The following is a 13487-nucleotide window of genomic DNA, read 5'->3' on the forward strand; positions in this document are numbered from 1 at the left end:
AATCTGCAAGCTGAGTGGAAGCGGTGAGAGCCACAGATGCAGAGGAGTAGGCTATAATCCAAGGCACAGTGCTCTAAAACATTGCAGCTCTTACAAGTCCACTCAGTGAAAACTCCTCCTGGTCATGACCCATTCCCATCCTCCACCTGTGTGTGTTGAGTCGATTGTTGCCTTGTGTGGACTTTATGCATTTTCGTCATGTGTAAAAATATGGAAATTCAATCTCTCTGTTGGAGGGGGTTGTCTTTGGGAACGCTCATTGGATTGCTCTGCGGCCACTTGTAACTCAGCAAATAGGCCTATCATCTCCTAACAGACGAACATGAATTATTAGCCCTTCCACTTGTCAGGGCTTTGTAGCCTGTGCTGCACATGCCTGCATCATATCGCATCTGCATCTCATCCAAGTTACTGCGGAGTAGATGCAACTTGGTTCTGAACTTGCGGAATTAATTTATACACATTTAGGCCTATATAACATAATAATCTATATGTATGGATGGATATTAATATTAATCCCATTACAGTATAAGAAACGTAGCCTATTTGATTTTTCACTGTGCAACGTGCAGGGACTAGCTATACAGCAAATGCAGGAATAGTGCATCACGTCATTGCACCAATTGGTTCTATTCTGGGGGGGAAAGGGAAGAAAAAATAATGCACACGGATTTTGCATAGACTGATTTTGACACACCGAGGAAGATCAATTACTATGCCTGCCTGCATGTGTTTTTCGGTTAATATGTAGACTATTTATAGCCTAACATGTAATCTTTATCTTAGCAGCAGTTTGTAGCCTATTGTTGATTTGAAACTGCTTTTTTTCTGAAGGCTGAGAAATGTTCCTTGCGAAAAAAGAACGATATGAATCATAAAAATAGCCCTACCCAAACTAACATCCTACAAGAATAGGCTATTATAGTCTAGAAATAGTGAGAACAAATGAAAGAATAAAACAGCATTTAAGTAAGATAAGTCATTATAAACACGATCATAACTGTATTATTATAAGCTCAATATTGAGTACCACATTAAAGTCCTAGAGGAATTAATGTTTTAGTACAGTAATTTTTTGTCAAGGCTCACATGAATTTGCTTCTGAATGTAAAACACGCGCGACATCTTGTGGAGAATAGCAGAAAAAACGGGAGCCGAAAAAAAGAAAATAAAATTATCTAACGTAGGCTATATAGGGTAGGCAAGCAGCATTTTAAACATTGCTATTATGATTTTCAATATTTGATCATGATGAGCACAGTGTGTGTGGAATATAGGGTTGTTAACATAGATATATGGTTGTTAAGGCTTGTTGTTATGGTTGTTAGGATAAGGACCCATGTTGTCTTGTTGTCCATAGAAAAGCCTGTTCGGATTTTTCAATGCAATTGGATGGAAATGATAAAAATAACGGTTTATTGTTACAGCAAGTTATTAAAGATTGAGCAACTACAAATACAAAATCTATGCTTGTGGTACCCAGAACTTTACCGTGTCTTTTGTGTTGTCTATGAAACGGCGGATAGCTAGCTCGCTAAGCATTGTTTGTTGTTAGTTTCAGTAGTAGGAGTAGCACATTACCAGCAGCAAAATGACAGTTAACGCATCAAATTACGGATTACAAAGTTAGTGGTCTAAATTTGGAGTTACAGATACTCGCAAATGAAGGACGAGACACTGGTATCACTGACATAACGCTACAACAGAAAGCTTACCGATGCTAACAGGTTGCAGTTTGAAGAAGTTGTGTCTTCGTCCCAGGCTGCCGCGCCAGCCTATCTTATGGTAACACCATGAACTCATATCATGTCTTGGAGCTGGTGGGAGAGGGCTCGTTTGGTCGAGTTTACAAGGGAAGGAAACGGTTCACTGGTCAAGTAAGTAGCTGTTGTTAGTTAGCCTTGTTACCACACGGTTATGCCAGCATAGGCTAATGTCGACAGAGATGATGTCTGTCTCTGGCGAGAGCTACTAGCTTCTTCCAGAGCTACCAACGTTAAGTAACATTAGATAGTTACCTAAATCTAGTTGGCTAATTAGCCGATTGACAACACACAGCGACTTTTTCTGGACACATTTATTTCCAGCTAAAACCATATAGCCCTAACCTACAGTTTAGTGTTTGAAAAGAGATTGAAAAACATAAACGAGTTGGGGTTCTTCTTCTTTGCGGTTTTTTTGCGGATTGCAATACCAAATTTTAAAGTGTATACCGCCGCCTACTGTACCGGAGTATGTAGAACAAGTCAAGTCAAGTTTATTGTGACTTTTAAGAATTACATTACCCCTCTCTGTGTTACCCACCTAGTCAGTGTGGCCATGTTTGTGTGACATAACCACCACAATGGCCAATCAAAATCAGCACAATACCACAACTTAAAATATATATCTGCCAAACATACACTGCTTTTAAAGTCCAACAGACTTGCTGCCGTTGCCAAATGTATTGTACAAAGTAACATTAAAAGCAGTTTCCCTAAAACCGTTCTTTCACATAGATCCTAAAATGGCCTTTTCATCATAAATAAAATGTAGCTCTGTGGTGTGTAGACCAGTGGTTCTTGACCAATCCCTGTAGTCTCAGGGATCTTGTCTGATAAGATGTCGTTATTTCATAGCTGTCCTCCATACAGTAGATTTGCAGATTAACAGTGAAGAGTGTGAAACATACAGTATGAGAGAATAGTCATTATTATACAGTATATTCTCTCATTGGGCTAACTTCTAGTCAATGAAATAACAATGAAATAAAAATATTCCCCATTTTTCTGGGGACCCCCTGGAACCCCTTCATGGACCCCTGGGGGTGCCCGGATCCCAGGGTGAGAACAGCTGGGGCCAGTTGCACCAAGTGGTCTTACGACTGGTCTTAAGCTACGCCGGTCGTAACTTTACGACCTAACAGCTACGCCAGTTGCACCAACGTAAGCCTTTTTCTCACTAAGACCGGTCGTAAATATTACGCCTGGTCAGGAGGAGGCATAAGGTGCCTGAGATCTCCATGGTAGTCTATCAGCGGAGACCTGCTATGATTGAGTCCTCACCGTCCTCATCGTCGTAAAGTCGCCTTCGAAGCATGACGTTCGATTATAACAAACTAGTTGTGTGGCTTAGCCTTCCCAAATGTTGAGGGTCGTTTTTTAGAATTTAATACATAGAATTGGGAATGTTACATTCAATTTCATTCAGACTGTCTGGCACTCAATCGCCGCCATTGAGGGAGGGTGGGAGGAGGGAGGGTGTAGTGATGCACATACAGTAGTGGCTGATAGAGCGTAGTGGCACAGTGACGCTCCAAGCAGGTCGCGAGGCACATTTTTGTGCCAATCAGGGGGCATTCCCCGGCAATTCACATGGACGCGCATTGCTACGACCGGCGTAGTTAAGACCAGACGTAAGCCCTTTTGGTGCAACAGGCGTAAATCCACTCTAAAGACTGGTCTTAACTAAGACCGACGTAGGAGTTACGACCAGTAACTAAGGGTCTTAATGATGAGATGTTACTTAATGTGATGTTATAATCTGTGGATTGACCTTGCAACTTTCCCTGAGTGATATGTACTCTATTTCTTGTGAATTATTGTTGTTGTTGGCTATATGCTATAATGTTACATCCAATTTGAAATTTTATTCATGTGATAATGTATTGATGGAATTTTTTCTACATGTATACTCTGAAAAGGTTATCTATTTATTGTTAATTTTTGTTGTTGTTGTTGGCTGTATGTAGTAGGGGTGTCAAAAATAATCGATTATAAGATGCATCAATTCACAAATGTCAAAAATCGATTATTATTATTTTTTATTTTTTTTAATATATAATCAAATAAAATATAATGGAAGTACATGCAGTTGTTTATTTTAATTATGGATCATAATACAATGCAATTCTAAATGCACTTTAATTTTAAAAGTAGCCACACAGTGAGAAAAAAGAAAGTGAGGAAAAAAATCATGTATTCGGGAAAAAAAGTGATGCATCGATTTAAGATGCATCAAGATGCATCGATAATCGTTATCGAATCGAATCATCGAATCGAATCGTGAGGCCAGTGAAGATTCACAGCCCTAGTATGTAGGCTATAATGTTTTCATCTAGCCACACCCACTGTTCCCTAATCAAGCTCACCTGAGCAATTTTCAGGGTGTGGCCAGCCTGTATCTATACCTCACTGACATGAGTCAGTCTTTTAAAACCTGATGAAGGTCTAGCACCGAAACGTTGTTTTCCCTATTTATCTTCTAATAAAGAGTTTACCAGTAAGGTCAGTGTCTTGCGGGATTTTCTCTACTTCTAGTGTAAAATAAGATGAAAACACTTCAAGCAAACAATTTAAAATAGTTTAAATTAATATAGATAATATGCCAAAGACATCTCCAAGGCCGCCTGGGTCAGGACGAGATGGAGGGACCAGTGGAAGTCAGCAGAACCATCTAGGCGGCGCCGCTACAGTGAGGACCCCATGGACGTTCCTGGTCAGGACCTGCCTCAAAAGCAATGGACAACACTCAACCATTTGAGGACCGGCGTTGGACGCTACAGTGTAGCAATGAAGAGCTGGGGCCTTGTGGACAGTGCTTCCTGCGAGTGTGGGGACCTGATATAAACTGTAGGACATATACTGTAATCACTAGCTGCCCCAAACACCGGCCACCGAATGGCGAACGTGGCTTGATCGACCTGGACAATGACACGTTGGCCTGGCTCGCCTCAACAGAGCTGCAGGTCTAAAGATATATACAACAGAAGAGAAGAAAGGACATTTGTGAGCCGGATTCGAACTAGCAAGCTAAGGATCTAATGCCATAGACTGAACATGTCATCTGTGATGTCACTCAATTGTGATGTCACTCGAGCAGTTGTGATGTCATTAGTGATGTCATAATTTTTTTATTTAACCTTTATTTAACCAGATAAGACATTTGAGATACAAGATCTCTTTTGCGAATGTGATCTGGCCAAGAAGGCAGCAATTACAAGCCAGGTTACAATCAACATAAATTACAGTACATATAAAGGAAACATAAAAACAGGGCTATAGAGCTGAAACATTTCAAAAAAGCAAGGACAACCAAGTACATCATAAAATACCACATCCAAGGGTAATAAATAACACAGGATCAAGAACGTAAAAACATATGGCCTAAAAACAAAATTAAGTGATGTCAATCGGGCAGTTTTTATTAGCGATGTCATAAATCCTTCCAGGCTGAGGTTATAAGTAGGACCGACATACTAAACTGTTATCGGACTGTTAAGTACAAGGATTCTATCGATAAAACCATAAAGACATCTCTGTGATTCTGATCGATAACCTGCAGCGGATCCAGCACAATCATGAACTCGTATCATGTGTTGGAGCTGGTGGGAGAGGGCTCATTTGGTCGAGTTTACAAGGGAAGGAAACGGTTCAATGGTCAAGTAAGTAGCTGTTAGCTAGCCTTGTTACATGGCTCTTATGCCAGCAGAGATGATGTCTCTGGAGAGAGCTACTATCCTCCAGAGCTATAATGTTAGGTAGTTACCAAAATCTAGTTGGCTGATTAGCCGATTGACAACACACTACCTTTTCTGGACTCATTTATTTCCAGCTAAAACCATATAACACTAGCCTACAGTTTAGTGTTTGCAAAGAGGCAGTGATGGGCAAGCTACAGTACTTGGAAAATGTAGTAAGCTAAGCTATCAGTTACTCTCAATTAAATATAGCTAAACTACATTGAAGCTATCCCCAGAGAAATGTAGCAAGCTAAGCTACGAGCAACATGGCAAAAGCAGCTTGCTACATCAAAGCTACTTTTTTCTCACATTGAATTAACTTCATGTAGAACAACTTTCAACCAAACAAATAGGCAGGTAAAAGAAAATATCATTTTGATTGTTTATTATATTATAAAACACACTGAAACTCTGACTGGCACAATATTCAAAAACAGACAATAAAGCCTGAAAGTCTTCTTCATCACTGCCAGTGGCTCCCTCTGGCTCTGCCATCTTTCAAAGTTCGTTGCTGATGTGACTTCGCCAGCACATGACATATTTTGCCCTACCCCCAATCGTCAGTCTTCATTGCCTAAACCCAACCCAGTCAGAGGCAGAGTAGTGCCGGGTCTTGCTGCAAGAGAGGCAAGGATGCTAAAAAGCAAGGATGAAACAACAACACTGTCTTGTTGTCCATCATAATGGAAGCTTTTGCGGGAAGCTACAAGCTACTTGGGTCTATAAATAGCTTAGCTACTGAAAAAGCTACTTGGTTCAAAAGTAGTGAAGCTACCACCAAGCTACTGAGAAATGTAGTTAAGCTATGTAGCTTCACTACTTGTAGCAAGCTACTGCCCAACACTGCAAAGAGGTTGAAACCATAAACGAGTCAGGGTTCTTCTTCTTTGCATTTTTGTTGGATTGCAATATCAAATTTTAAGGTGCATACCGCCACCAACTGTACTGGAGTATGTACAGTAGAACAGGATCAAGTTTACCAGTGGTTTTCAAAGTGTGGTCCGGGGACCCCCAGGGGTCCTTGAGGGGGTCCCCAGCAAAAAGGGGAATCATTTATTTTCACTGTAATTCCATAAGTAACATAATAACATACAGTAATGTATGACTATTTTGGCCAATAGTTTCATACACTTTCTGTAATAAAACATCTAAAAACTGAAATCCTATCAGATTGGGGACCCGGCTGGGACAAAATCTTATCAAATGGGGGTCCGTGGTTTAATTTGGGTCAGAATCACATCCAATACAAACCAATGCTAAGGTTGTATCTATTGAATTGGGCTGGTTAGATCTAGCTGTCTAACTGGGTTGTTTAGCCACATCATTTCAGCATCTGTCCATCTGTCTTCCTAAGGTGGTGGCCCTGAAGTTTATCCCAAAGGTGGGTCGCTCTGAAAAGGAGCTACGGAGTCTCAAGAGGGAAATTGAAATCATGAGGGGACTTCAGCATCCAAACATTGTCCAGATGTTTGACAGCTTTGAGACTGAGACAGAGGTTTGTTCAGTATGATCCACCGATGCTGTCTTTTCCCTTCAAAACACCAGAGAATATCCCATTCAGTACACAACCATTCAAATTGTCCCCATCTAGAATTCTTTTAGACCCACTTGTCTTTATACTTGTGGTAATAATCCCATGACCCTGATCCCGTATTTGTTTTTAATAGGTTGTGGTTGTAACTGAGTATGCAGAGGGAGAGCTGTTCCAGATTCTTGAGGATGACGGAAGCTTACCAGAAAGCCAGGTATTCCGTTTCAGTGCGCAGAAGTATGCCAGAAATTGAACACTGACAAAACAAACCATGTTTTCATTAGATCTTTATGCTTCTTCTTCTCTTCCAAGGTCCGCGAGATTGCCTGCCAGCTGGTCTCAGCTCTGTATTATTTACATTCGCACCGGATTCTCCATCGTGACATGAAACCGCAAAATATTCTGTTGGGAAAATGTGGGGTGGTGAAACTCTGTGATTTTGGGTAAGCAGGTTTTTATCATTTTAAATGAAAAATAGCTGTGCTAATAATTTGTTCAGAAATATATTTTGGGTACATACAGTATGCAACATAATCTCTCTGTAGGTTTGCCAGGGCTATGAGTGTCTCCACCTTGGTCCTAACTTCTATCAAGGGAACCCCTCTGTACATGTCCCCCGAGCTGGTGGAGGAGAAGCCATACGACCACACTGCTGATCTGTGGTCCCTGGGCTGCATTCTCTATGAGCTCCACACAGGGGCGCCACCATTCTACACTAACTCCATCTTCCAGCTGGTGCAGCTCATCGTGAGAGACCCAGTCAAATGGCCAGACACGATGAGCCAGACCTGCATGGTACAGCACAACTACAGTGTTATGCTTTGCCTTCACTGGTCAGAGTGTAGCCGTGCTGGGGCCTTCTGGCTCAGTCAGCGTCTACACTATATTAAGAGGCTGGTTACACCTGGCTGGAGCACAGCTGAGCTAGCTGCATTCCACAAACCTAGTGGTGAACTAAATGCTAATTTGATGTCCTTGTTATTTTCAAATACTGTTGTCAAGCTGATTAAACTGTAGATATGCAAAACATACCATACCACATTGCAGCCAGGCTGCCCCCAGCTAGGCTGGACAGAGCTAATGGAGGCAAGCATGAATGGATGATTAACAGAATGTTATGGCCTATTCAGTGCTTCTCTGATTTTGCCCTGACAGAGTTTCTTGAAAGGTTTGTTGACCAAAGACCCCCAGAAGAGGTTGTCATGGCCAGACCTCCTGCATCATCCTTTTGTTGCTGATGAAGTTGTAGGTGAGGTCCTAAAACAATTGTCATATGTATTTTAATAGGGATTTTCAGAATATATGTGTGAGTGGTCTCCGTTTAAGATTATGCCTATTTCTGACTTATTTTTGTTTTTTCCTAATGATGATGTTGGCAGTGCTGTCAGACACCGGTGTTTTCAGCCCTCTGACAGTCACACCCAGCCCAGACGTGCTGGCGCTCAAACGGCAGCAAGCAGTGGAGAAGACGTTACCCACTTCTGGAGAGAGCAGGTTATTGCGGAAGGCCAGGGAACACAACAAACAGGTAGGTGGTCACAGTATGAGAGAGTCACCCATGGATTCTTCATAAGCAAAGTCAATCACATAAACATTGATGTAGGCGCTCTCAGCTGTACTGTGTACATTAACAGACGATGAAGGGTGGAATGGGAAATGAAAGGGCCAACTCAGCACCAGCAAGAACATCACCTAGAGCCAAGCCCCCCTCCAATGATGTCACCACTACCTCTGGCCTTTTGGTCCAGGCAACCGCCAATCTAAGCCTCAAATCAAAGGATCAAGCCAGTGTCACATCAAAACACAGGTGCTATGGAATACCATGTTGAAAAGTTGCCACTCACATGTCAGAATATAACTCAAATCCGACTAGTGGAACAGACTCGGTTGTGTATTTACAGGTACTGACTTTTTCTCTGCAGGGGTCAGATCAGCAGGGACTATGAGCAGGAGTTCCCGTCTGTAGAAGTCGGGCCACGACTGGTGCGAAGGTGCAGCCAGGCTACACTGCGTACGCAGGTCAGTGTCTCTGACATTCTCTGGTGATAAAAAATAAAATATAGAAGACATATACTCTTCCTTGTAATTTGAAAAGAATATGACTTCTTTATTCAATATTTGCCCTGGTAATAAAGATGTTAGTTGCATCAAGAAAGAATAAGGATTATTCTGTTGCGTATGCCATTAATGTTCCATTGATCATATTGTTCTATCAGGATGTTGACAGTGAGGAAGAGTGGGAGAAATTGGCCCAAGAAACAGACCCAAGGCACCAGACAAAAAAAAAAAATCACAAAGTCATTATTCCTCAGCTCAAAAACAAATTGCTGGCTTTTAAGACTCAGGTAATTAGGTATACATTCAATTCAACATGAATTGGCACTTTCCTTGGAGCAACACCGTTTTATTTATTATTAATTATTAATTCTGTTTTTTGGTCAGCTTGCAGATGGCATTCCGGAAGTGTGGCGGATTCACCAACCGCTGACGGTCTTGTGCAACCTGATCCTGACCTCTGACCTTGAGAGTTCATACCATATTGGCTGTGAAGTCGGACTACCCCATCTCCTCTTCGACTTGGTCCACGATACTGTAGAAAACCCATTTGTCGTGGAGGTTAATACACACAGGAATGGAACCATATTCAGCACTGGATTGTTGATTGGCTTCATAGTGAGGCATTACGCAACACTATTGATAACTTTCTTGTACTTTTTCCCCCTCCTCTTTTGCCTGCTCAGCAACCATCGAGTGTGACAATGCTTGGAGAAATGATAGTAGTGCTCCTGATCTATTGGGAGAAGCAATGTGAATGGGTGCCAGAAGAGGACAGGTAGTGACTACGATACATCTAGTTAGACAGTTTGCACAGTATTGCAGTATATACTGTGTAGTGTGCATATGGCTCATCAGCTCTTCTCTCACTGTAGAATGGAAGAGTTCACCAAGCCGTTTGTCAAGATCCTTAATCAAGCCAACCCCAATCCTTTGGCAGTAAGTACATGTTGGTTACTGATGTCTCCCATGTATGCCGACTCTGCCTCTTGCTTTTGGGTGAATAGTGAGCTGGTCAGTTAGTAAGTGTCACAGTTGTTTTTGCTGTCTCTCCTCTAGCCTCTGGCTGCATCAGTTTTGTCTATGTTCACGCAACATGGGGTCTCTGTGGATGTTGGTATGGATAATCTAACCCCCGGGCTGAAAAACCTTCTCTTGCACTCATATGAGGTACCTGATCTACAGGGAGCGATTTCTATACTTTGTATTCAATATTTTGTCATGTGACTAAAGTGATGCAATCTTTTCTGAGCTGTTCCCCCTCCCCTGCTCCTCCCCTCCCTTGCTCCTCCCCTCCCCTGCTCCTCCCCTCCCTTGCTCCTCCCCTCCCTTGCTCCTCCCCTCCCCTGCTCCTCAGCCTCAGCTTCCACTACCTCCTGGTTGGGGATTGTGCGATGGCCTCCTGTCTTTGGTTCTACACAAACTCTCTGAGGTCAGACAATAGCTAAAATAGATGGTATAAATGTAATCCAATTGGCGGTATCAGAGTTATAAGTGTAATAAATTTTTCTATATTGTCCATTTATTTTTATTTTTTCTTCTTTTTAGGATGAAAATGGCCCACTGTCTCCATCTTTAGATCCAGGAATTATTCTCGACCTGTGGAAAAGAATTGGTATTTCACTGGCAAGGACACCGTCTGTCACAGACATCTGTTCAGTAAATGGTAATTGTGTCCTATGAACTTCAACCCTATTTAAAGCAACCTTTATGTGTTACAAATATTACATGAGATAACTTTCCAACTCCTTTTCCAACAGGCCTGTATGCCTTCCTGTCTACTGTGCTGCTTGTCTTCACCAAGGATCCACACTCCTGCGTCCCTCTGCTCTCAGAGAGTGAATCAGAATGTGTATACACCCTAGGCCATCTGCTTGACACCGATCGGTTAAGTGTTCATGATTTCCTAAGTAGCGTATTCTTTCACCTACAGATTCAGCTGTGCCACCAGTCTTAGAGCAGCACAGTAAGCATGCCTGGAGGCTCAACAATAACTCTTTTATACCCCACAGTCTTCTTTCTGAAGGCACCCCTGGGAGACTTCAGGAGGATTTGAGTCACGGCAGCTTGTCCGTGCTGAGCTGCCACCTGCTGTGCTTTCCATTTGCCCTGGACCTTCCTTCACACACCATGTCCAGGATCCTGCAGTCATATGACAGCTGTGGCATCGCCCAGGGCCTCCTGCAGGTTCGGGCCTTACTCTGCTCTGATATAGACCTCTCTGACTGTTGTAGCAAATGTCACTCTGACGCAACAGCAGATAACTGTTGCAGGCGGACCATCAGGCACATACTAAATCGTACTGTCTCTGTACTCTTGGGAGAGCATTATGTGTGTTGTCTCTGCTGTTTGATGCCTCACTGGCTGCTGCTTTTTTTCCCACGCTTTGACAGGTGATCCGAACTCTTCCTCCTCCACTGCTCGAGCTGCCGCTCTCGCTGTTGGGCCGTCTGCTCCTGTGCGACCCCGGGCGCTCCGTCTCGCGCCTCAATGCGACCGCGGGGGCCTGTGGCTTCTTCTCTGCACCCGGGGACAGCCAGCCGATCGCCTCCAGAGATCAGGCTCTGGGAACCAGAGATCAGGCTCTGGGAACCAGAACTGCTAGCTCTCTACTCTCCGCCTTGCTGCAGCGGGATGCACTTTGGGACTCTGCCGCGGAGCTCCTGACGCTGATGTCCCAGGTCGCCCGTCATTCCCCCCGGCCTGCCTGCCTTCAGCTTCACCTGGAGCCTGTGGTGCTGCAGCAGGCTCTGGTTCACTCTCACGACAGGGTTAGGGCCGCGACCTGCAGCCTGTTGGGAAATATGGATCCATTTGGGCCTACCGCACCGCCTGCCCTGCAGCCCGCCATTTTGGCAGCCATGATAGAGCGTCTTCATGATCACTGCGTGTCTGTCCGCCGCATGGCTTGCAGAGCAGTGGGGAATTGGTTGGGATGTATTGGGCAGGCAGGGTTTGAAATGGGAAGGTCCAGGGGAAAGGGCAGTGCCACAGGGTGGGGCAAAGTGAAGGACACAGAGAAACTTGAGTGCTGTCACATTGGGGCAGGAGGAGATTTGGCTCCAATGCTAGAGCAGAGAGTGGAGCTGGAGGAGGGGATCAGGTGGATAGAAGAAGCCAATAGGACGGCAGCCATGCTGGCAGCTCTTATCACTGACCCTGATGCCGTCACACGCCGCCATTGCTGCACCGCCCTGGGGAACCTGGTGAACGTGGCCGGCGGGGTGTCCTCGCTGTTGGAGGAAGGCGTGTCAGGCCTACTTCTGACAGCAGCGTGTACAGATTCCCATCATGCAGTGAGACAAGCTGCCATAGCAACCCTATGCTTGTACAGCCAGCAGGATGCAATACGCCAGGTAATAGAGTTAACAGGTTGGAAAGGTGGATGTTAATATTAGTTAGTATGCCATTTCTATAGTATTTTCCTTTCAAATTTGGTTAATCAGACAGTTATTACATGTTTGAATTAAGAAAAGTCCTGACACCCTGACGAAGGCATTCGCTGAAACATGTTGGTGTAACTATTAAAAACAGCAGAGGAGAATTTGAGTGTGTGACTTCCTTTCCTTATGTTACTTTGAATTTTTGTTAGTCTGCACCTCTTCAACTTGTTTTGGGTGTGCTCCACTCGCTATATTTTGAATTAAGAAAAGTCCAAAATAGTATATTTGCTTGAAAAAGTGGATGAGTATATAGGAGTAGTAGTAGTAGTAGTATATTAGCTTTTTTAGAATATATATGCTCAGTTTATATGGAAGAAAACAATTTACACTATCTTCTTTCAATTCTTTAATTTTTCACCATTGTATTACTACTCACTGCAATGGTTATGGGCTCATGCATTCTTTTAAATAAAGTTGTTTGCTGGTCATAGTATTCTGTATTCCATTGTGGCTTATACAATTGTTTTTGTCTGATTTGTTTAGGCTCAGTCATAGCTTGCATGCATGTGCTTGCACTCAAAGATATATTTAGACCTAAAATATCTTTAAAAATAGTCACTCTCTTTACATTGAAGGTCCTGATATCCCTTGATGCAGATCAGAAACTCCTGCAGGCTTCACGCCATGCTCCTCCACAGTGTGACTATCATCAGCTCATTGGCCAGCTATAAGTGAGTGATCATGAAGTTTCATAGACATGATTCTATGACATGTGATGTGACTTTCCTTCTGCCTGTGTACAGTATACCGTTTTTAAATTGTGCCTTTTTCTCCAAATATGTGGAAAACATTTGTGAAATTAAATATAACTTTTCTTTGTGCATAGAACATGTTTATTAGGGTCACTGTTTGTCACTGTTAAAATTGTTTTTTTCATACTATTCCTGAGTTTTTTTGTTTTGTTTACTGTTGACTGTTTATCTGATGTTTTCTTGTCTATAGGCCTGCGTGTACACAT

At 43.0% G+C, this 13487-nt stretch overlaps 1 protein-coding gene across 1 annotated transcript; it reads left to right on the top strand.

The window, feature by feature from the left end:
* Positions 1 to 1744: 1744 nt before the first annotated feature.
* On the top strand, positions 1745 to 13200 carry stk36 (serine/threonine kinase 36 (fused homolog, Drosophila); the record flags this gene model as incomplete). Its single annotated transcript, XM_083641246.1, has 19 exons — positions 1745 to 1877; positions 6855 to 6995; positions 7168 to 7245; positions 7344 to 7474; positions 7577 to 7826; positions 8187 to 8280; positions 8411 to 8559; positions 8666 to 8838; positions 8954 to 9050; positions 9474 to 9647; positions 9773 to 9864; positions 9962 to 10025; positions 10146 to 10256; positions 10399 to 10518; positions 10635 to 10752; positions 10847 to 10973; positions 11099 to 11273; positions 11480 to 12442; positions 13105 to 13200. Exons 1-19 carry the CDS (start codon positions 1794 to 1796, stop codon positions 13198 to 13200), a joined length of 3237 nt encoding a protein of 1078 aa, XP_083497372.1. The 5' UTR covers positions 1745 to 1793.
* Between the last annotated feature and the right edge of the window lie 287 nt (positions 13201 to 13487).

The sequence above is a fragment of the Poromitra crassiceps genome (assembly GCF_964638095.1).
Source record: "Poromitra crassiceps genome assembly, chromosome: 1".
Taxonomy (NCBI): Eukaryota; Metazoa; Chordata; class Actinopteri; order Beryciformes; family Melamphaidae; genus Poromitra; species Poromitra crassiceps.